This window comes from Harpia harpyja, chromosome Z, assembly GCF_026419915.1.
Source record: "Harpia harpyja isolate bHarHar1 chromosome Z, bHarHar1 primary haplotype, whole genome shotgun sequence".
In the NCBI taxonomy this organism is placed as follows: Eukaryota; Metazoa; Chordata; class Aves; order Accipitriformes; family Accipitridae; genus Harpia; species Harpia harpyja.
Genome location: NC_068969.1, coordinates 18,734,431 through 18,760,049, shown reverse-complemented (window position 1 = coordinate 18,760,049; position 25,619 = coordinate 18,734,431). Strand labels below are relative to the sequence as shown.

Sequence of the window (25,619 nt, the reverse complement as noted above, 5' to 3'; positions counted from 1 at the left end):
CATCATCTCCCCATGCAGAGATGCCTGGTTACGTTGCAGTGAAGCTAAATCCCAGCAGCATTTCAACGAGACTCTAGTGAAGCAAAGGGGAGTCAGATCAGCTCCACAAAACCAATATAACCATTTAGTATCCCAAAGGGATTGTCTGTGGCCGATGTCTCAGCATAGTGTGCTGCATTATGTTTTTGTTCTGCAAGGGCAGAGTAACAAATGGGACTATCAGAAAGGGCCACAGATGCATCTTCTGTCATTTTTAAGAAAACTAGATTTGTAAGAAGTCAGCCATACTGTATGCAAAAGAGGGCCTAAATGTACTGGATTAAGATTGAAGACTTGACATTTAAATTGCAAGGCTGAAATTTTTATGCATTTTTACATGCATGCTGTTATGGCTATGTGGGTAGATGAAGGATAGGAACGAGGAAGTGAAGAAGTATTCACCTGATGATTGCTTGCAAAGGCAAAAAGAGAAATTGTTATTTATAGGGATGTTGAGCATATCTTTATAAAATGCACTTGCTTATCATTCAGGACAAAGATCTGGAAATCTCCTGATTTTTCTGAAACTGTTGGAAGATGTGTGCGTATAAGTGGCAGGGTTTCACACCCATATTGTATTTCCAGTGATGCAGCATAAAGAACTTTCCACTTGCAGCGTGTTACACAGTTTTCCTGCAGCCCTAATTTGTTAGTCCTGCTGGCTGTGAAACTTGGTAAAGCTTCCCTCAGAAGCTGAAGCTTCCCTTCAGCTGAAGCATGCCATCTTATATCTGCCGGTACCAATGTTTTGGGAAACTCCACCCATGTGCCACTGAAACACTCTTTAGATTGAATGACAAGATGGAGTTGAAAACACTTTATGCAGAGTCAACACATTCAGTTTGAACAGTTACGCAAAGAATATTTTGTCTTTACCTGGAACTCTCAGAACTATCTTGCGAAGCCTCCAAAGAGCTGGTTTTTTTGGCGGGTTTCTTTCTTTCTTTCATTTCTTTCGGATTTGGGGGGTTTATTGTTGTTGTTGTGTGGTGGGTTTTTTGGGTCATAACTGGAGTTACTGCCTAGTATAACTTCTTATCTACTGGCATACACAAAATAAGCCTGCTTTCCAGTATGTCTTATCTGACTATTTCTCAGGAAAGCGAGTTGTAAGGAGTGGATAACTTTCTAGGGATAAAAATGGTGCAAATACACTTCTGGATTTAGGGATCACGAGAAAAACCTCACAGCTCCGATCCTGATCCTTTCACAAACACAGCAGAGTATAGACAGAACAGTAACAATTGCAGTCCCCAGTCTAACAATGATGTGACTCATATATTACCGTAGATGGACTTCTGCCAAGGCTCTAAGCTATAAAACAAAGTACTCCAAGAAAAACAAAAACTCACTGCCCTAATTCAACTAGAAGGTGATGACTGCAAATATGCTTTACAATGTGCATGACAAATAAGGGTAGAATTGAACATCAAATCCACCAGCATTTCATAATGCAGAACTTCTTCCTAACCAGAAATGCAATCTGTTATCTTGCTAATTTTGATTCTGTCTCTTTCCATCTTCTTCGTTTTAGTGGTGACTAGATCTGATTGAGAATTAGTTTGCTCCATTTAATCCTAATTCATGTGTGTCTCTGAGACTTCCTACCTTGTCTGCCTTTCCTGCTGCGTATACCTATAATGCAATAATCTATAGTTCACAAGGTTTTTTATGATGACAGCAAGCCAGAGAAGGACCTTTAACTGAGCCAAACTGTACTCGTCATCAACCTTAACATAAATGTTGTCTTATTATCCACATCTCATTCCAAAACAGTCGGGGATCATTGCAAATGTCTCTCTCATGTAGCAGTTTGGACTGGACCTAGGCTGCTGCATGGCGTAGGCGCTACTTCCCTTTCAAGAGGCTCAGAAGCAGCCAGGGAAGGCTCAAGAGAGGATCAGGCACAGCATCAAAATACCATCTCAGCTGCCTCTCTTTGCTGCTCTTCCAGGGAACCGTGTCAGATGCTTAAAGCATCTCCTCCAGAGGCTTCTTACAAGGCAACTCAAGGGTGAAACTTTACCCCAATGCACAGCAAATCTTTGCTTGCTTAGCGAGCAGTCTATTTGTACCTCTTCTTCAGTGGGGCTGAATCATTCCTGTGTAGTTTTTCACGGCAGTGGGTAGCACCGAAAGACTACCATGTGAGTTAGCTTTCATTTTTACCAGTTGATCATGAAAGAAGAAACTGATATGTGTTAGTCTAGAAACAATACACAAGGGATATCACAGACAGATTAATCTGGCGCCTTGAAGACAGCATAATTCATTTGAATGAAAAGGGGATTCTCCTCAGTGACACAGAGAAAAATCTCTTTTTATCCTTTTCTTGGCAGAAACGTGAAAGACAAGGAGAAGCTCTTCATGCAAAATGGGGAATGCTATTATAATTGCTGACACCACCCTGGCCAGAGGTATTCAATCAGCCCCACGTCCAATTCCCTTCTTGGCCACAGGCTTCCGTGGGCACCTGGGCTTTGTGATTCCCTTCCCTAAATATACCATAGGCACAACACCAACTCTTCTGTCTCCTCATAATACGAGGACCAGTGATGCTGTGGGCACCGGTGGAACGACCACAACAGGAGAATTTCAGCCTCTCCTGGGAGCTGGGACTGCGAGCCTTGCACAATTCGTGCTAGTCTGTAACCCAGACGAACAAGCCTTCCCTCTGTAAAGGTTAAGTCCAGGCCAATGATGGTCACAGGACGTCACTGTATGTGGTACAGCTTCAGCACTGTCAAACTCTGCCCTCCAGCCTTCCCTTGGAAAATATATTATTGTAAGCACAGTTAATTCCTTGTAACTGTCAAGAGGCTGTATTTTTTCTTCTCCCCTGTGATGAATTCCCTGTTAAACAAAATAATGTGACAAGGAATAATTGTTAAAGAGGTAAATTCATACTCAGCTCTTTTGATGATTTGGCAGTTTTTGAATTTGCACAGACAGCAAGCACTGTTTTTTAAAATATACTGGACTTGAATGAAATCAAATGTGCTCACAGTAAAGTACCTGTTATCCACATTTCATAATGGAGAGAACTGCGGACAGATGTAGGTCAAGATTTCAGAGGAAGGCTCACTGAATTTGTTGACTCTATTTTGAGGTGGGTAACTTGCCACTCCCTGAAGATATTTGGTTTTCAGAAGGAGTATAGGTCAGCTCTCTTAGAAAATGAGACTTCTATGAAGGTCTGTCCATTTGGTGCATCATTATGCACCACTTCATAAAATCTCAAGTAGACTCTTCTCTGCTCTAACTGCCATTTCTGCTGTAGAGATGTGCAAAAGGGGCTATACTCATTTCTCATCAAGAACCTGAATCAACACTCCTGGAGAACTCCCATTAGCTTGAATGTGAATTGCCTTATGCCAATATAAAGTTATAAATATGGAATAGCACCACTGGCACAGAACTGACACTATTGTAAAATATGAGGTGTGATTACCTTGGCCTGTTTTATTCTGTGTGTGCTGCTTTAGTAATACAGCTTCCAAGGCCCACCAAAGTTTGCAATAATCCCCTAATTTGCATCAGATGTCTATCCTCCATTCAATGGCTTTTTAATGTCCCTGTGATTCCACAGGGCAGTGATACTGGGCATATAGCTTTGGCAGGGGGCCACCTGAAATATGGTGTTTCCTTTGCAGCATTTTATTAGCAAAAAGACTAGGTAATGGAAAGAGTGTTCAAAGAGGTGTAAAAATAATAATAGCACTGAGATATTGATTTATAAGGAACTGGTTTTAGATTACAGCAGGATAAGCAATACTTAAATTCGACAGCATGTAAAAAAAAAGTATCTAAAATATTACTGTAGAGGGAAATGTGAGACACAAGGAGTAACAAATTGAACAGTAGGCTGGAGAACAGAACAAGGTGTCTCATCAGCACAGAGAGTCCTAGAAGAGAGTGCAACACATCAGCTTGACACTAGACCTTGGTGAAGGCGATTGATTACATTAGTGTTTTGCTGGCAGGGAGAATAAGAGAGACGAGCAACTTGCCCAGGCAAGCTAGTGGAAGAACCAAGAAGAAAAGTCAAGACCAAGGCTATGGTCTTCATTTCCACTGGCTGTAACACTGTACTTCCTCGGAAAAGGAAACCATATTAAAAGATACTTGCCTGAGAATATCTCCCTGACGACACTCTGCGTGTGCATGGCTAGAGACAGGAATACAGGCTGGAGAGATCCTGGAGGGAAACGGTGTTGCTGCAACACCAGCGTAAGTGCAAAGACCAAAGGGGCAGCTAAGCCAAAACAGACCACGTCACTAAATCACATTTCTTTCTGGAAGGGATGAAGATTAATCAAGACAGAACTGAAAGTGAGTCTTTGATAAAATGCTTAAGTGGCCACACTTGAACTGCAAATTATTTGCATCAACTAGAGGATGAAACAGTAGTTTTCCATTATGCTTCAGGAAATAGCGGCTTGCTAAATAACTCTTTTAACTTTCCTCTGGCACCTATTGATTATATCCAATAGAAATTAAGAGTAGAAGGCAATTAAGTTCAAAATTTAATGGTGTTCTGCTCCTGTTAATTTACTGCCTGACCTGATCAATACATTACACTGGATAACAATCTATTCCAGCAAGGCTTGGTTCCTCCAGTGTCACTTCCACTAAAATTATAATAATGACAAACAACTAAATTTTAAGCATATAATACATAAAAATAATAAATAACATATAAAATAATTAAAAATTGGATTATTCACTGTAGTGGTGAGAACAACAGCTTAAAACTAAATTGACTTTTACAACACAGACCTTGGACTTTGTCAAAATATTAGATAAGCTACAACCTCAGCCTCACAGAACCCTCTGGAAATCGAAATCTTAAGCAAGGTTTAAACATCTCACATACACAGCAGTACAAAGAAACCACCCTTAATATAGAGGGCAAAATTGAAGTGGGAAACTAAAGATCAATGGTGGTGAAAGAAACAATATTGTGCTGCAGTCATTCTTTTTTGTACATAATAGTTAAGGTCTCTAGGTGAATAAATACAGTATAGACTTTATGTATAACAAGCTCTATCATAACCTAGAAGTTCTGAGTTGATTTGCATTAGGGTGCAGGGTTTTTTGGACCTCTCTCCAAAACCTTGTAAGCATTTTTTAAATAACTAAGCCAATTTCCTGAAGAAAACAGGGATGCGATGGCATTTGTCACCTCCTTTTATTCTCAAAGGTGGCACACGAGGAGGTGCACAGAGGTAGGGTGAGGGGCAGGGAAGCCTCCATCTCCCATCAACCTGCCTGGCAGTGGCTGCTGGTTCCCACAGTGTCACGCAACATTGGGTGGTCTTGGGGACCCCAGGGATGCTCCCGCAGTCCTCTCCTGCAGACATAATCCTTGAAGAGCACAATCCGGGTGCAAATAGCGACCAGCAGTCCAGCATGCGACAAGCAATAGAGCGTTTCTCTGGAGAGGTATCTCCTTCCAGGAGCAGAATCATCAAGTGACTCTCTCTCCCCATGTGTGTCTACGTGCACACATGCATGCCTATCTAACTGGCTGAATTTCATCACTTTTTTGCCAAAATTCAACATGTTAGCATAAAGTCAAAACAAAATATGAAGAGATTTTCCGAAAATATCCTCTTCACTGATTGGCTGTATCCCTACCAGCATTCACTGTGTAGCCAGCACACCATTAATCACTATGAAACATTTTCATTTATTTTGACACCAAAGAGAAATTGGAAGGAAGAGTATTTTTGGATGAGAATGGAAAGCAGGCTGTAGGAATATCTCCTTTGACCTTACGGTTTCCCCAGACTGAGTGTCAAACAGGACCCTGTGGGTCTGCCCCCTCTCTGCCCCCCACGCTATATGGTTTTATATCATCCTTCACAGGTACAGTAACAGTGATCTGAACCGCGTACATCTTTATTTAGTTACTGCACACTTTTTCAGGTTTCTAAGAAAGAAAAAAAATTCCAAATGTTTGAGGTTATTTACTGTATCCAGTATTACCTAACACAGCAAGTCTACTCCCACTTTGCAGTGTAACTTCTCTTCACTCCTGTGTCGCCCACAGCCCAATTTTTCTTTTTTTCACTACACGAAGCCTGTGCTCCTGCCCTTGCTGGATGCCTATTTTGTTTTGCAGCATAAACTAGTAGACTGCAGTTCCTTGTTAGACTTTGGAGTGCAAGTATAACCCCCTTGGTCTCTGCAAAACTCCTGGCAAGAACCTCTCAGCATCTATGGTGTTGTTTTCTTAGTGAAAAAACAAACAAAAATAATACTGTAATAATTCCAGGCACCTGTCATTTTTAGCTGAAAAATGTGGTAGGAAGCAGCAGCATCTACATTTTTTGACATATTGTAGTATGCCATGAAGTGAGCAAATACAAGGGTAGATACAACCACAATATGTTGTACAAGTGGGACGCTACGCTAATGTAGCTGATCTGTATTCTACAGAAAGCTACATTTAGCAAGACCTAATATTTCAGGAAAAGCTAGCAGAACAAGCACACGATCCATACCCTGAGCACACGGATGCTGCAGTAAACCTTGCCCATAATTCTGCTCATAACCTGTGGACTCAGCAGAGCCAGGAAGGGCTCTGGCTGGCCCCTTTGCTTCTTCTGAGATCTGCCAGCACCATGACTATTAGACAGTCGTATTTAGGAAGGGAAACTAAAAAAGCAAGAACACCAGAATGCAGCAAAATTCAGCAAAATGCAATTAGTGTTTCCTAAAATGGCATAGGTAGCCACCAAAAAAACAGAGCTGGCACTCACAGCGGTGGTGAAGATGCAGGGTAACAGGTCATTAAGATCCAGGTGGTCCTTACAGGATTTCTACTAATGATGCACTGTTGAAATTGAAAGAGCACATTTATCGCTCTGCATTTTTAGCTGCAGTCAGTAATAGAGACCAGTGAGTTATATTCGCTTATCTCATAGTATGTAAAGCAGAGACTAGCAAATGCTTCACAGTTAGCAATTTACTTGATTTAGGAATGTATTTTGTGTCCATGAACAATCTGCTAACCGAGTGTGTTGATTACACTTTGGTTATTTTAGAACTATTTAGTGAAAAAATTTAAGAAGGGGACAGTTTGCGCTCCAGCTACTGTGGTAACATTTCAGGTATGCACTACCGAGAGTTTATTAGCTGGGTTGAAATCCTTCAGTCTAAACCACAGCCAGTTTATTCCTGTAACACTACTTCGTCACAGGTCATCATCTGTATGGATTAGACCCGAGACCTGGAGATTGTTTAAAAACATGAACTTCTATTGCTATTTCTGTTGGTTTCATAGTAATCTGATAATAAAGAATTCTAATCCCCTTTTTCTTTTCAAATGCCAGACTATATTTCTTTACAAACATAGATAGCAAAGGGAAAAAAACCCCCTAATTAAAGAAGGTTAAATCAGCAGGGCAGAAGTTCCTTACAGCTTTTAATATATAAAAGCATTCACAGGCAGGTTTTTTCTCTACCAAATATGTTTATTTTAGCAGTTAGGCTGTAATATTTTTGGTGTTTCTGCCCCAGACTTCCATATTGCATCGTATTCAGAGTCAGGGTAGCCTTTTCACACCGCCTCTACTGACCTTTATGGGACTGGCTTCGTCGCCTCTGAAGACCAAGAAAAAAAACCCATCCCGCTCAGTTCAGGCTGCTCCTGGTTCAAGTGGCACGGCAGCCTCGCAATTTGCCTTCTGACTCCCCAGGATCTGCTCAGCCAAAACAGCCTGAAGGTGTGAATTGCCCACAGCTGCTCCCCACCAGCAGCCTCTGAGGACACAGTCCCATCAAACTGGAGCTGGAGGCTCTCATGCAGGGCTCCTCCTAATCAGAGCTCCTGATTTTGGAAACTAGCACAGAGCAGTGGGAGGCTGCCAACACTAACTTCCTAAAGGTTAATACTTACAACTACATTTTGGCTGATATTTTCAAAGCTGCCTAGAGGGAATGGATGCCCAGTCTCCATTAATTTTAATAGGAGCTGGGCAGGCACAGTCCTTATGAGGATCTGACTATTTCAGCCCATTACAGTTGGTGACATAAGGTTTGATATTGCAGGAGGCTGATTACCTGCTGGGAGCACTGAAGCTGATGCAGCTCCTATATTTTGGCTTGAAAATTGAACATGCAAAATGCATGAAGAGTGTGGCTATACTTACCATAAATAATGAGTTTAAAATGAAAGTGGTTCACATGGAAAGGGTCTAACCCAAGCTTGTTACAAATGAGTGTTCGTGATTATTTCAGAAATACACTGATTCGATACAGTGCGCACTTGCTGGAGTTTTCACTAAAGGCTTTTGCCTAAGGGTTGCTACATTCGGAGCACAAGCTTCTAACCCGGTTTGTCAATTTATTCCTTTTATTAGGAAATTGTATCAGCTTTCAAAAGGTTTTCAGTGCCAATAAACAGTAAAACACAGATCTAGGTGGTATGTAATTATATTTGAATTTTGGGAATTTCAAAACCGGCCCCATTCATTTTATTTACCAAACCTGACTACACACGATACCTTAGACCACATCCGTTGTAATCACAGATCATTTCTGATCATAGTTTCCATCCTGCCCTGTGCTAATGAGCAAACTCAGCTGGGAAATCTGCAAACTCAAACAGATACATTTTGGTAGAATCCCCACTTGTGGGCACCAGGGTCATTTGAAGAATGCAAGCCAGGCAGCAAGGCCATAATTTACTTAATTCATGTTTGCAAATGCTAGGTTTTTTGCAATGACCACACAGAACTTACAAGCACCATTTCAGAGGAGTAATAGAAATGGGTTCTGCAATATTGTCCCATTATTGCTCATCCAGGGAAGTCCAGCACTGCCATCTCCGACAAATAGAATAGATTAAAAAATCTAAGTCAATACTTACAATGGAGAATTAATGGGTTCCACCACTAAAACTGATTTATCAACACGTTATTGCAAATGAATGGATAAAAAAAAAGATATCAATGTTGGCCAACCAAACAATAAAAAAATTACCATATCAAATAAAGTAAAACTGTAACTAAAGACTCCAAAATGGGATGAAACTTTTCCATATATCTGCTTGGCAATTTTATCCCCCTTCTTTTATTAATAAATTCACAACATCGACAAAACATTTTTGTTTTCAAAAATTGCATTTCAAAAGCAATCACACAACCCCCCAGACTTCACCCTTTAGTTGGTATGAAGTGCAGGTGCCTGAGTGATTTGTTTGGTTGTTTTGTTTGTTTGCTTGCTTTTTTTTTTTCCAGATTGAATCAATTCTTGCTGTATTAAAGACAAAGCATATATGCAGTTTGTTGTGTCTCTAACACACGTATGCATTCTTATGAGTCTGCTCTACAGCTGTTTTTCTTGACTTATATCAGTCTGTCGTCCATCCACTGTTCACCAGTAAGCTGCAGTGTCATTTTATCAAATAACACTAATTGCTTTGCTTTTTGTGGGTATGGGAAGACACTAGAAGTCTTCAAAACTAGCTGGCATCCCTACTGGGAAGCTGTTGCCAACCTCCTCTAAGAGTTAGGACTCTTCTTCTAATTTCCAACCCACATTTAATGATGGGGAGTTTATATCTGTTAAATCCTCCACTCTTTTCTCAGCCTTTCTCCGTTCCTGGTGCCCCTGCATTGATCTGACAGCAGATTCACACTCTTTCATGCTTTGCTTTGCTGCCCTACAACTTTTCCCTCTCAAAAGAGGCTGCCCATTCTCCTGAGCAGCCAAAGCCTTTCTTCACACCTGGGCCAACAAGTTAATTCACCTCCTGTTTTGAAGCTGAGTGGCCAGAACTGCACATCCATCCCAGGAAAGGACCCACCACTGTGCTAGAGACAAGCATTATGCTTCTCCAGCTCTGCCACAAATTCCTCGCCCGATTCCCCGCCTGACATTCTGATGAACCAAATTCATCACAATACACAGACAAACAAGAGAAACAAATAGCATCAGTGCAATAATGAGGCCTGGCCTTTGCTACTGAGCTGAATCCCAGAGGAAATACCACCTGTCAAAAACTATATGGATTTTCTCCTTTACTGCTTCGTTCCTGTGCTCTGTGGTTCAAAGCAGTGGTCACCCTACTTTCCCCCGTCCTGCCCAGAGCAATAGATGTCTGTGTCCCCAGATAACGATCTCACTACTGTGATACAAGTGTTCATTACACTAATGAGCTTTGGTTTTTTTATTTAACAGGGACTACAGGTGCTCTTGTTTTAAAAAGGTGTTCATCCAGTTAGCAATTTTCAAGAGGAGGAAAGGAAATTTCCAAAGGAAATAGAGTTCATTTGGTATTTGCATAACTATATTACATACAACTGCATTTGATGGTATTTTGTGGAGGGGTCTGAAGAAAAAGGTGAGGGCATTTTGTTATAATAACACCAATACGGAGGTATGTTTTCTACTCTCATTTGAGTTAATGGGAAATTTGCCATTGTCCTCAGTTAGGACAGTGTCATTTGCTTCTCAATTTCATTCCTGAGTGATGGTTTGTACTGATGTTTCACCTTGCTGTTTGTGAGTTCTGGGCACATTAGGAGGATTATAAAAAATGTACTGACCATGCACATGCCTCTTGAAAACTCGGCTGTATGCTTGCTGCCTCGGAATTGTAATCAAAAAGAAATGATTACACAAGACCACATATTAAAAGCAATCCATCTGCCTGCAGAATAGGTTTTATATACTAACGACACAGGGCAGAATCTTAAATTGTAGAGCACAGCTCCTTTCCACACTGCTGTCTTTTGCATGATAGTTTCAAAAGGGAGAGGCAGCACTTTTTAAATATTATTGAATTCTGCCATACTACATCAGTGCTTGTGCTTGCTTAACCTTGAGCAGTTATTGTGGTAAACCGAATGGTCTATGGAAACACTTAACTCCCAAAAAGGAATAATGCTTTCTTTGAGATATTGGATTAGTAAACTGCTTTCTGACACCTACGTATAGAGACCTGTTCCAAAATCTGCAGGCTATGTAGGTGCTGAATAGCACACTTCCTCAGCACAAAGTCTAAGATTTGAAATAAATCCCTCCCTTGCAATGTACTTATTTGATTCCCAAATGTAAGGCAATTCTGCAATGTTAATGCATGAAAATCACCCAAAACAGACTACAGGCTGACAAACTGCTGAGGGGTTTGGTCCTACAGCTACCTGGTTGTATTCTGAGAGGAGGAATTGGAAATGTGTCTGTGATCAATTTTATGGATAATCAATTCTCTGAAATCAATTAAACACTTGTTGACTTGTCTGCCTCTAGTTGCAGTTGCCAGATTAATTCATGTAGTTCAACACAACAGACAACTCCGGTGCTAAATTAGTGACTCTTATTTGAACTCACTGCATCAGTAAATGGATTAACAATGTGTATTCTTCTTACAAAGATTTGGTCATTGTCTCTTTAAAATTTCAGTTTGTAATAACTTCAGGTTTTCAACTCTTAATTTAAAGAGACCACACTATGTAGCAGCATTTTCCATTTTTACTTAATCATCCACTTCTTTTGTGTTCAAATCCTAATCCTACAAACCCCATTCAAGCCTTGTGAACTAGCTCCATGTTTATAGATAGAAGGTAGCTTTGAAAGAAAAGAAAAAAAGACTTAATGCTCTGCAATACTCAGATCACGTATTTTCTATACTGTATTAGACACCTGTAGACAAGCAGCATTGCACAGCCCTGCTGCACTGAAAACGCAGTATCCAATGCAGTAAAGATATATGACCTGAGTTTATGCAGAATTAGCCATTTAGTAATATGGTCTTTCCTCGCAGAGACGGATTATCATCTGAATTACCGCAAAGATTTTGCATAAGGGGATTCAGCACTGATGCTAACCCGACCTTAACGCTTCTCTAAGCTCCTCTTGGCCACTGATTAGCTGAACACTGGTCCCATATATTCCCTGAAGGCTGTGAGCAAGGATTAATAGCCAGTCACCATTCTGTTCATTTTCCTAAACTCAACAAACCGTGTCCTCATTTGGCACAAACTAGCAGGTGTCTCTGGATTTCAAGAGCCAGTTTACACCAGCTGAAAATCTGTCTCTGGGTGTCAAACCACTTTCTGAATGCATTTTAAACGCCGTGCTTGGATCATGCATGTGTGCTTTGTCGCACAAGGCACAGATAAACCCAGTGTTTGTTTAAAGGCATGGCGTAAAGGTTTAAACCTTTTACTCCTGAGACACCACACATCCTGTATCAGCTGGCAACATCACTCCACACAGATGTAGTGAATGGTAGCAAAGCTCTTTCTCTCTCTGCCTTGCTGCAGCCACAGACCAGACTCCGTGCCTTGCAGTGGCTGTGATGGATACGAATACATCAAGTGTCTTGCACACAAGTCCCTCCTCGATACCCAGATCTTACTCTTCTGAGCTACTTCTGTGTTACCCCCCAAGCAAAGCTTTTTGTCTCTGACACACCGCTGCTCACCCCTGCCTTGTGATCTCTTCTTAGACAGGCTTTTTCCGTCTAGTTCCTGACATTTGGAAATCTCTCCCTCAGCACTGCTGGATGCTGGCTTGTTGTGAGAGGAGCCGCCCTTTGCATGGCTGAAGGTTTTTTTGCCCCTACATCTACCATCTGTAGATTTGCAGGTAGGTCGCAGGGGGCTGTTGCCCCTCTTCTGGGCTACTCTGGGCTCGCCGAGGTAGATCTGTGTATGCAAAAGCTGCAAAAACCCCCTCTCTTGGTTCTTCTCCATGCTTGCCAGGCAGCGTGCCCAATCCTTATGCTACCTGAACTCCCAGGGCTCACCTGCATGGTCCTGCCTGTGGCTTCACCCCTGCAAGGGAATTTTCTCTAGGCTCGCTTTTCCCACCCAGCTTGTGTTTCTCTTTCCCTGCGGTGCCTGGCACACCAGCGTGGCCGGCTGCCCTCCGTGCCTGCGCTCCCTGCCTCCAAACCCCCTTACCAGTCTCTTTCCAGTGCTGTGATTAACACTTAATGCTATCTATAAGAGGAGAAAACTCCTACTGTTTTTCCATTTAGCCTCTAGCGGGCTCATTGCAACGATTTTAGAGAAAGGTTACTTTCCTCTGTATGGAGGTGAAGTAATTATATGTTCCTGTGTGTCTTCACACTGCTACGTGGCTGTGCTGTTCTCTAATTTCACCACAAGGCTGCTGCTTGTGCACCTTGGTTGGCTGCGAGGGCTCTGCTCCCTCTGTGTCGGCACTGAAACCTGTCAGCTGGAGCCTGGAAAAATGACCACCCCTCACGCAGATGGAGATAGTGCCATGACTTATGGCTTTTTTCCCCTCTTAAGTAGAACAAGAAAATGTTTTTCCTGCGGAAATTGGGATTTAAGTGAGCTCTCCGTACTTCATCAGGGGTGGATTAGTCAGCTGTTCTATGGGCTTGATATTAAAAAGGGTGGTTGCTTTGCTATGCAGGAAACCGCAATGTCAATTGGAAAAGAAAGAAATATAAGACATAGGTAGGGAGATGAATTATAGCTGAGATGAAGATGTACTCACATAAACCCACAGTCAGACGAGCTCATTAGCTGCACCATCTTCACACCAGAAAGACATGATCATCCGTCTCCTTCTCCCTAATGCCTGGCGGATGTTTGCATGCGGCACAAACGATGCAGCCCTCGCTGAGAGATGGGGAAGCGCCTAGCTCGGCAGCCCTCGCTGCGGACTTTGGCTCAGGTTGGCTGCAAATTTGACCCTTGAATATCCTCCCTCTGTGTACCTTAAGCACTGGCATCGTATAGAGGTGTCTGAAGAGCACTGGGTGCTTTGATGTACCACCCATGGCAGGATGACTCTACAGCACGTGCACATATATATATATATATCTGTATACACACATGTATACGTGTTTGTACATATATTTGTTCAGGGAGAAGCATGGCCGTTCTGCTCTCCCCAGGTTGCTCACCCATGGTCTGCGTTCAGGAGATGATACTGTGCTCTGACACAAAAGCTCACCCACCGTCAGGAGGGTCAGGCACATACCTCCCCTCTGCTCCGTTCAGCCTCTGCAGATGAGAAGGCAAATTGGTAATGAGAGCTGCTGTGCCTTGGTAAATGAACTAATTACTCTGCGTCGTCACTGCCAGTTTTGCTTTTGCTCCGCCTGAAGTCAGTACCTCTCGGAATCTGGCTGCAATTTCAGGGTGGCTGCAAGGGCGTTTCAAGAAGACATGTTTCTGGACAAAAGCAAAGTCTTAAAATATTCCAGTACACAGTTAGGCTTCTCTCTTTCTCTCTCCTTTTTTAATAGTGTATGTGATATGCTGTGAATTTTTTTTTTTAGCTTACTAAATGGGTGTCAGTGGGGAACAGATACATTTTTTTCCTCTTTACAAATGAAGTCATCTGAATTCACCAAATCAAAAAAATACGAGTCTCCTGCTCAGTTCCAGTGGTGCTGCAGAAGGACAGGGCTATAGATTTTCCCAGGAGTGTGGAATAATTCACCAAGCCTGCTCGTTATTCATATAGACAGTGCATTAATAATATGGGACCCTGAGATCTCTTCTTATCTAGGCCGAAGCACAGCTAGAGGGATGAGAAGCTGACTCCTTGGATTTCAAAAAGCATTTTTCCCCCCCTTTCTTCAAGAAATAAGAATTGATTGAAAGTATTTTCACAGAGTAGGGAAAAAAAGGCTTTCTGGTGATACCACCTAAAGTACACATTAGATAAATAGAAAACTATTGGCTTTGTGACTGTGAACCGTTCTCACTTGATGTAAGTGCTGATAGATACAGGATTATATCTAACAAAGCATTTACTAAGGACCTGACCCAAAGTCAATAGGAGTCTTTCATTTGACTCTACAGGGCTCGAATCCTGCACTCACTCCAAGGAGAGCCAGGAAGTTTCTGTATTTCCCATGCCCATCTCTTAGGCGATGCGAGCTGGGGTAGCACGGGTGCTGTGGGAGGACGCGTGGGCTGAGCACCAGCTCAGGGACCCGCGGGGGGATATGCTACACCTCTGTTCTGCAGGAACACAGTGCTCTTGAATTATGAATCCTCACTCTACGGTAGGCATCTTATCCATAATTTAAAAAATAAAATAAATTAGCTTATGTCAACAGCGTGGCTGCACTTACTGCCTGCCCAAGGAGTGGGCATACCAGGTATGAACTTTTCCTTTGCAGGTCCTGGGTGAGAGGAGGGAGGGCAAAGGCCAGCAAAGGGGACATGTGGTGATGAAAGCTGTCCTCTCTCTGCTCCCACTATTGCACATGGAAAAACAAGGATACGCAGTACCAACCATCCAGTAGCATGACTGGAGAGTTGTGCGGTGCTGGCCCAGAGAGGCATTAAAAGTCACGGTGCTCCCAATGGACGTTAAGACTTGTGTGTAGTTTGTTAATGCTGTCCTGACGAAGTCTGATGTAAATACAGAGGGCCACATGGTGGCTAGTGACGGATAATCCTCAAATTAACAGAAATCTGAAGTATGTACATGCATGTTAATATTTCATGTATTACAGAATTATTTGAAACTTGATGTGATCCGAAGCCAGCCTGGGAGAAAGAGAAATACTGGATTAATTTCATTTTATTGTTCTGTATCAGTGAGTGATTTCCCTTTCCCCTGATGCATGACTGGTGTAAAACAGGACAACAGCAGACCATGGAGAGTTAGAACACTAGTCTTGCTGCCTGAGATCCAATGCATCTAATCCTGTGTTGCAGACAACATGGAATCAGATCATCTCAGATCTTTGCAGAGACCTTTCTTACAGGAATAATTTAGAGGGAGAGATACTGCATAGCATTTTAGTAGCACCTTCCTTTTTCCTCATTGGTTTTGACCAGTGTTAAAACCACATTTCCTAAAACCACTGGCAACATGTGCAACCTGCATGAAAGTTCCTTTTTGACTTCAAAAGCCAGTGCAGGTGCTTTTCTGTTATTCCATACTCTGTGGTACAACAAATTTCACAGATAATAGTGCAAGAAATATTGAGGTTGCCTCTGAAAGAGTTTAAAAAAGACTGGAAGAAGACTGAAAAAAAGGTAACAGAAAAATTCAAGCATTAAAAAAACCCGCATGTCTGAGAGCATCATTGACTGGAACACAGTAAACCTCAGTATAGATGAAAAAATTATGTATTATTCAAAGGCCTCAAAAGAACACACAGGCATAACCACCTACTGACTGTACAGAACCGTTCAATACCACTATAAATGATATGGTACAAAGCACATTATTCACAGTATAAAAGTGACAGTATTAAAATTATAAATATCTTGTATTCCTATTACATTTTTATAGCAATCATATGAAGTATTAGGATATTATCAGAGCTTTTCTGTTAATATTTACTCAGTAACCCTGTGGACTCACTGACCTCTCTTCCCATCTTCTTCATGCTGACTATTTGTGACCAGTCCTGTTTACTGATATCCTGGAAGGAATGTGAGCAGCCACTGCAAAGTGCAGCGGAAAGTAAAAGTGTGTATCCTTACAGGGAATGGGAAACTTCCAAATAGGAGAATTTTCACATGCTTTCAACTAGAGTGTAGAAAAGGTGGAGACTCCCACATCCACTCAAACATGTTGTTTATACTGAGTACTAAAATGAACTGCTTAAAACCCCCCCAAACAACAAACCAAAACAAAGAAAAAATAAATGAAGTGGCCACAAGACTGTTTGGCTAATGGAAGCAACCGGAGAAAACTGCAAGTCATCTGTAGACAATCCATAAACAACCAAAAAAAGAAGACATAAGTGTATTAATCAATTCACTGCTGCCACTTGCTGATTTTTGCTCTCTAGCTCACACAGCCAACTTTATTCATGCCACAGAAGAAAATCTTAGCCTATTCAGAAAGGTGACATCAATTTTGCAGGAAGATCAGGTCAATGAAGAATGAGAGGTGGACATTACAGCCCTGACACAAATATGACAGTGTTGGTATAGCCTGTACATTTGATACTGTCACAACAAAGTTATTTTGAAGTTATGAAATCCCTTATGATGCCAAGATGTGGTAAACCCACCAAACCTGGAGCAGTCTACAGCCATTTATTTGAAGAAAGTAGCTTGGGTTGTAAGAAAGCAAAAGCAAAAGCTAAATGGCTTTTCAGGGGGCAGTGCGAATGCAAATCCCTCAATAATATTTAAATATTTCGAGAATATGCTGCGTACATCTAGAAAAGGTTCAAATAGCAATTTTAAAGGTCACATTTTTTCATCAGGGTTTCACTATGCTCAGTGCATTCCATACTGAGAAGGAAGATGGGGCAGGAGAAGAAAGCTCTGATGAAGTGATGAACAAGATTAAGAATACCTCCACATCATGCATGAACAATAGAAGAAATCTTGGTCCCATTTAATGTAAAAGATGTACTGGGAATGGTGAAAAAATTCTAAAAAACCAAATATCTATTTAAAAAAAGAGAAATATATGGTGGGGGTTTTTTGTTTTAGTGGATTTTTTTAGTTTTATGTGGAATAACAGAAAATTAACTTAAGAAAAAAACAACTAAAATTTTGGAGCCACTGACTGATCTTTATTTACAGAGGTGAACAGATTTTCCAAAGGATGTGGGCTTGACACCTGAAAGGACAACCGTCACGTCCCCACTGACCCTACCAGGAGGATGCAAGAGGCATTGCTATAAGGAAGCAGAGGACGTTACTGGGAACATCTCTCTTAGATAACCACAGTACCAAAAGAAGAAATCGGTTGACAAAGGAATAAAACCTCAACCCACAGGAGAAATCGTACTAGCCACGCGACAGCTAGCAAGGGGACAAATCCCAGCTATTTGTGCTGACACCTCGCAGGCCCACAGAGCCTACTGGAGGGGGAGGAAAGTTTGTGGGCTTCTGAAATGGGGAAGACAAGCTGTTTGCAAGCATATTGGAGAGGGAAGGTGCAAATTCAGAAGCACGGCTAAGAAACTCTTGCTGGAATAGCCTGCACATCACAGAAATAGTGCCTGTAGTAACGGGAAAATGAGAGAGAGCAGGTCCGTCAAAGTGTGAAGCTAGAGGGGTCTGCATGCTAGTCTGAGCTGCAAATTCAAGCCCTTTGCTGGTCCTGGCCACCTCTGAAGTGTGCGGGCAGGACGGTAGAACAGGAGTTGCTCAAGTACGTTCAGCCAGTCAACGCACACACTGTGTCCAAGGGTCAGTAACACCCTAAGCTGCACAGGTCCCCTCTGCTCTGGAGGCAGAGGGCTGGGGACTCCCTGGACATGCTTGGCACTGCTTTCCCCAGAAAAAGGGACCCTCTCAAGCTGCTGTAGCACAAATGAAATAAATCCATTCGGGACTTGCTCTGGAGAGGTATTTGGGCAAATGAAGAAAATAATAACAGCCGTGACGGAGAGCTGAACAGACTGATGCTCATGGTATGTGCTACTGCCAAGTGGCATGCAAGATAAATTGTAGAGAGGGAAAGGAGCATTTGAAACCACCCTTCAAAAAAAAGAAAAAAAGACCTCGAAGTAGTGAAGGGAATCATGGAAGTAAATGTGCAACAGAAGAGGCAAAGAAACAGAAACTGGCATCTCTGTTTCATGACAAGGTTTGGCTTTTGTTTTGCTCTCACTGTTGCTACTACATAATTCATTGGTGACTGAGGCAGGTTTTGGGACAGTGTCTACTGAATGAACGGCAAGGAATAATTTATAACTTCTGAGGCTGCCACAGCCTGGCCTCAGTATACTTCTTTAAGATGAGGCCCCAAAGAAAAAGTTTGCTGGACTTGGCAGAAAGTGATGCTTGGGAATACACGGCAACTTGCTGCCCCTCATAGAACAGATAACACATACTCAGCCTGAATTTCAGCTCATTCAGGAGGAGGACTGCATACGTGAGTCCTATGTGCTATGATGGTGTGCTACCCTTGATGAGCTCTCACAACAAGAGGACAAAAGGACCATTTATCACCCCTGATACTTATTAAAAAGGTTAAGCTGACTCCTATGTATAATTGTATTCTGTCTTAAACAGAAAACAAAGCTAGCTCTCCACACAGTCCCACCCATGCAGCCCAGTTGTGTCGTGGAGCAATGGCTGGTAGAAGGCAGTGCAATCTCTTCTCTGTAATGTGAACTCAAACTGGCAAAGCATCAACCTTGATGAGGTGTTTTCTGATGAATTTGGACTGAGAAACACCAAAAGCTCTATTCTGATCCCATTAAGTCACAGTTTGGCCAATGCTATAAACAGAGCAATGCTGAGGTTCAGCTTGTTTTATACACACTACTAAATAGCCATGAGGTGGGGAAGGGTCGAGGCAGTAGTCAACCACAGATGAGAGTCAAACTGCTTACATGGGATGTCTCAGTCCTTGTCACCTCTCAAAGGTGATCAGTCTGTTTGGGTGTGAATATACTGCTGTACCTGAACACCCATGGATTTTTAATTAATGGACCCAAGCAAGCTTGAAATCGTATACAGTGTGAGATTAAATGGTCTTAATCCCTTCAATATGGTAGGTAAAGAAGGTAAAAAGTTACAGATGACCTTCTGAAATGTCCTCATGTACAAAAGAAACAGCAAATCCCAAAGCTTTGTGTGAGTTAAAGTATTGACGTCAATGGGACTCCCATGGGAAGTTTGGGGAGTTTGTGTTAGCAAGAACAGAACCACTAAATAGGTCAAAATTTTGACTTAAAACAGGTCAGTATGTCAAAAGTCACAAAGCAAAGTCTGGGATAAAACAAAGGCCAAAGAAAATGCCCCTTCTATTAATTTTTACGAGCAGCATATTGGGCTTTTGAACCGTTCACCAGCCATCTACAAAAGAAGCTATGGGCTGACTACAACAACTAAACTTGAAAGGGGAAGACATTCCTTTGTAGTTCGCGTTTGCTGACTTTGAAGGCACTGTGAGTCTTACCAGTGACTTCAATGGGACTAGCTTTACACTTTTATATTAGCCATTGTTTTATCCTTACTCCTTTCAAAATTCCAGACAATAACATTTCTTTTTATTGTAATCCTGACAGAGCAATTAGGCTTCAGTCCACACCTGCACCCAACTTTTTTTCTTAACACAGCATTCTTTGAGCTCCTCTTCTCCGAACTGAATTATGAGATCTGAATTAATGGTGTCTCTCTGCTCTGTCCAGTGCCTCTGTTTTTCACAACCTGCTGAAGAACATGAAATTGTTCAAGGCTTGTACAGCTGATCTTTGGTTAAGACCAGCTGTAGGTTTCACCTACAGTTTTATGAGTGTGCTTAACAGAAAAAGGAAAGCTTCTTTTTATCGGGGTAATTAAGCAATAACAGAATGACAGAATGTGGATTAAAATGTAATCATTCACAGGTGCATTCATAACGTGTTTTGAGTCACGAGTTCAGAAGGTGAACTGCATTCCCAGTCCAACAAGCTATGAAATACTGTCTCATAATTTAAAAATTTGAAAGTGTTTTTGAAATAATAAAACATTTTCTTTCTATCTTTAATGTATAAACCGGGTACATACACACCGCAAATACTTGCTGAGAAAACATGAGGTTCTCACCCCTCCAAGGCATCCCCCATCTCTCATCTTTTTGGTGTTGAATGTGCAAGCCTCAGAGCTTTGTCTACACAATCCTCCAGTCCGCAACACCCACCAATACTCCTGTCTAACTCTGGGCTGCAACTGGACCAGCCCCTGCTCCCCTGCTAGTGCCTTTGCAGCATGTGATTGAGGAAAAGTACCCAGAAGAAACCATTTTTTGCAGTGTTTGCTTGCATAACTCCCCGCTCTCACTCACTTGGAGGGAAGCTGAATGCCAAACGACAGACCCAAAGAGAAAACGTTGGGTGCTTCCAAAACCTGCAGCTACTCCGTCAGCCCTGGAAGTCCAGCCATGGGAAGGATGAGGAGACCCCAGGGCAGAGCCCACCTTGACTCTAGCCAAAACAACCCCTGGCTCTTTGAAACACCTTTGGGCTGTGGGGTGGTATAAACAATGGCACCAGGTGTTTGTCATAAAGAATAACCAGGAATTTTTATGAGATACTCCGTTTCACAAAGCTGCTGCACAGAGGGATTCTGCAACACAGAGCGGCTTGTTTGGGAAGGGTAGCTAATGGAATTAGTAGCACTTACTCCCTGTCTTCTTAGGCAATTTATGTTTTGCTAAGCACTTCCAAGCCATGGTTCTCTCCCCACTTGCTGCATGGTTTCACCTTGCAACGGTGGCAGGGGAGCCCCCAGAGGAATACATGCTGCGGACCTAGACCTGACATGAAACCCACACAAATAACATGGTGTTTTTCCTTCAGCAAAAAAATCCCCACGACAAGAAACGCCACCAGTGATTTTGAAAGAGAAGGTTTTTTCCTAGCTTTCTGTAATGTTTGTTACAGGACAAGACTACACGATTCATTTATTTATCTTTTTTGCCACTGACTTTTCAAATGGCTAATTAAATCAAAATGAATGGCTGTTGTCCTTTGAAATATTTATGAATCAAAGCTAATGTGGCACCGGGGGGACCTGTGAAATGACACAAGGGTTAATTTTGTCCAGTTATTTATTAAGGGCTTGATCCTGCCACAGAATCTGTTGTTCTTATCTAAATGCCTGTACCAAATGCTATACTCTCATTTTTGCGAGTAAATTTTAACTTGACACAAGTGCACAGAACCATGCACTAAAGTAGCAGACAAGGTGGTGTAAATGTATGCTTATGCTTATAGATTTTTCCGTTTTGTTAAATAGAGAATACAACAAAGTTCCTATGCATAATCTATAGATTTAAAGCTATTTACTGGATGGTACACAAACAGAGACATATATACAGGAGGAGCTACTTGCCATCAACACAGGAAGGTCTGTTTCTTGTAGTCCCAGCCACTTTCCCAGGTAGACAGGAGCATTTTACTGTTTGTGATCTTTCCTCAATTCGATTCTTATTACAGCATCTGTGTGCTGCTATAACTTCACACGTTCCTCCTTCTGGCAAAAAAGAAAAAAGAAAAAAAAGAAAAAAGAAAAAGAGAATATTGACACTCTGATTAGGAAGAGCAGCAGTGGCTAATCAAAGCACCCAGGCGTGCTTCTGTCTGCGTCTCTGCACGGTTTCTATACAGGTGGGATTACAACGCTATTTCTCCCATTATGCGTGCTCCTGAATAAGCCAGGTGCTGCTATACTTCAGTTTTAATAGGAAATGTAGATAAATGCCCCTTTACAGTACATCTAGCTTGCCTGTCTTATATTAGAAGCTTCTCTGACATCAGCAGAATTTTTGGCCTAAAAATGACTGCGTCAGGGTCTGGGCCTGAAGAAACGTAGGTAACACACTACAGTAAATGTGCAACAACTGTTGGCTGATTTTATGTTAGTCATATTGGAGGCTTCTTTCCCCAAATACTCTCTCGTACAAGGACAGGGGCTAAGGAAATCCATCTAGAAATAACCTTTTTCTCCAAATATTTGATTCTATGACAGTACTCAGCCCTTAGGGAATGACAATCAGCCTCTTCAAATTACAGGACGGTCCAACAGCACTTCCCTTTGCTACCCCACTCACTAAATTGACAGTTTTAAGGCAGGAAACATTCCCGTTGCGTACAAGATCACCAGCCTTAATTTGTCTTCTCCCTAACTGTTCCTTACGAACATTTGCAATAGTTTTATTAGGTGGAGAACGCAAAGGAGTGATCGACAGATAGACGGTGGCTTAGGGTTTATGAATACTTGGTGTTTGCGGCATATGCTACGCCCAGAAAGAAAGTGTCAAGTGTGTTATTCCCATTCACCTTAGCAGTGCAGTGCGAGGAGATGAGACACCACAGTGGGCTAATGCACTGCCCAAGTAATTTCTCGATTCCTCAGTTCAGATTGTATTTAGCTCATAATCACCAAGTATTTAATAGTGCCAGTCTGCTCCCTACAGATATTTGGCTTCTTTATGAAATTGCAGCATAAATTTGGCAGGATTTGTTTAAACTTAGTATGAAACATCATGCACAGACTACTAAAGAGCAGGATGCGTAAGAAGGTTTTCTAGAAAAGCATTATTACTTTATGCCACTGTGAAATGCTAACTGTACATTGCTTTTACTATAGCATAAAAAGCATTATTCCTGTCTTTGCCTTTCACTCTTTTTGAAACAACTTTTGAGAGCTTTTGAACACTACGGTAACCCTGCAGCCAGGTTGGAGAATAAGCAGTGTGGAGATGCTGATCCACGTCTGGCTGTGAACAACGGATTTTGGAAGAGGTCTGGGAGTCCAGTGGCATCTCCCTCTTAGCTGGTGATTCTACATACGTGACATTTCTGCAGTGAAGCACTGGGGTAGGTGGGCAGGGAGGAATCTTCCTTGACTATATGTTGTTAAGGTCATATGGTGGCGTGTCATAAGGTGTACCCGCAGTTTTAAGTGGTGCGACAGCTGTCAATGAACAGGGACTCCACAAAGTGTGGAATTGTTTTGTAATATTAAATTTTCAAACCACTGACCTTCCAGGCTGAGTCAGTGGATGAAAACCTGTGAACGTCCATTAGGGTAAATGAGCTTAGGTTGTGCGGTCATAGGGTTAAGCACTGATGAGTTTGCAGGGATGAGACAAGACTAACTGCAGTAAATATTTAACTCATCTGGAGAGAAATGCTGCTTCATGTATTAGTTATTAGGTACATTTGGCCTGCTGACACAAGCTTTTTGAAAGCCAATAGGTGCCACAGAAGAGAGATCCCAACAATTCAGAAAGCCATCATCTGACAAATAGTCTTTTAAGTGTCTCTTAGGAGTAAGAGGAATTGTGACAATCAACTCAGTCCCAAATGCTTATATTTTTCTATGAAGTAATTCTTCAGATAAACTCCCTGTTCCCTCATCCAAATCGTATTGAAAGCAATGAAAAGATTCTCACTGGTTTAATTCATCTTATGGTCATGCCCTAAGAGAAGAAAGATTTGTGATTTTATTGATTGCAACCTCAACAATAAAGATAATGTACGCACTAATAAGCATTTCTAATTTTAGACTACATAGACTGTGTGGTAAATATCTGTGAATAAGCTAAATGCTTAATTTTCTCTATTAATTTGCTGTATGAGTACTAATAACCACATGAGCTAGTCTTGCTTATTTGGTTATCTATTTGAAATAATGGGTTGTGGTGGATGAGCTTTATAACACCTTTAATTGTTATGTGGAAGCTCAAGTTGCTGCAGCAATAAAGAATTTAACTCAAAGTGTATAGTTATTTAGGAGTGGCAAAATATAATGAAACTATAAAAGCAATGAAAAACCACTTTTTTTACCACTAGACAGTTAAGTACATTAATTGGAACTTTTATCTGCGTGGTCTATAACTGTCATGCAAATAATAATAATAACAACAATAATAAAAAGACTCTTCTTAGTGCTGACACAGAAGAAAAAATCCATCTTACATGGAGAAAGTTCTGCATGTTACGCACCCTCTTTTCCTGGAAAATTTGTTATGTGGGATTAGATATTTCCATTAAAGCATGACTAGCCTATGAATGACTACTGGATACCATTGCACGCAATGTGTTTTGCTGGTATATATTTTACCAACCATGCATGTACATGTTAGACTTTTTAAAAGCCATATACAAAATAGGAATAGATAGAGGTACCCAGACAAATACAAATGGACACAGTGAGGCTAGGAAAAAACCTCATTGAAAAAGCAAACTCTTCATTATGTTATTCACAGAAATATATAAACCACAAATATACTAGAGGGGGGAGGGCAGAGGTTCAACTTAAATCTCTATTTCAGCTGTACAAATGAGGAAACAAGCTAGAATGGGGAGAGGAAGATGAATCAGTCTTCGGTTTCCACTGAAAAAATTTTAACATGATCAGATGTATATGTGAAGTAACTTTTTATTCTGTGATTGTTACTTTTTATTTCCAACTTTCTTTTTTTTAGGGGGGGCGGAGGGAGAGCGCCAAGAAAAGCTGTAATACCAATATCTGAGGATTTCTGATCACTGAGCCAGTGATTTTTTTCTCAGTGGTTCTTCTAGATTATGGAAAGACCTGGCAAGATGTTACAGTGCTGGGAGTCCTGAAAAAATGTGAATTATTAACCAGATAGGCTGTGAGTGCAGCAAAATTTTGAATCCTTGTCAAGAAGAACAGAAATGTCTTTTTTTGGAAGTTTATGGTCTATTGAGTTAAGGTAGCTTCTGGCTTTTTTTCCACAATAACAGCCTCATCTAAGTCATTCAAGTCAATAGGGGATTTGCCATTGATCTTAAAAGGAGAGGAAAGGGCCCTAAAATCCTCTAAGTAAGTGTCTTCTGAATGTTTTGTTGACAGTTACATTTCATGAAGTGGCTGCTTTATCCACCTGGTAAGAAACACAGCTTATGCTTTTTTAATTCCCTCCTGCCCCAAGAAAATCAGAAAAAGATTAGAAATAGGAATAGGAACAGGAACTCGCAAATCAGGAATAGCTTTGCTCTTTCTTCAAGAAGCTTCAGTGGGGAATGAAAATGTCCTAACATGACTTACATCCTCTTCACACCAAACATTAGCAGGATTTGATAGTAAAACCAGCTGATCCTTCCTGAACGCTCAGTTCACAGGATGCGCTCAATTTTGCACGAAGGAAATGTGATGCCTACCAAAGCAAGAGGGACAGAATTGGCT

The 25,619-nt window shown here is 41.5% G+C and overlaps 1 protein-coding gene across 1 annotated transcript in view; it reads right to left on the bottom strand.

Moving 5' to 3' along the window:
• TAFA1 (TAFA chemokine like family member 1) overlaps positions 1 to 25,619 on the bottom strand; it is a 237,937-nt gene that overhangs the window by 28,035 nt on the left and 184,283 nt on the right. The window contains exon 3 of the mRNA XM_052778713.1: positions 21,795 to 21,935. Coding sequence (XP_052634673.1) covers positions 21,795 to 21,935 — 141 coding nt within the window. The remainder of the gene's footprint in view (positions 1 to 21,794; positions 21,936 to 25,619) is intronic.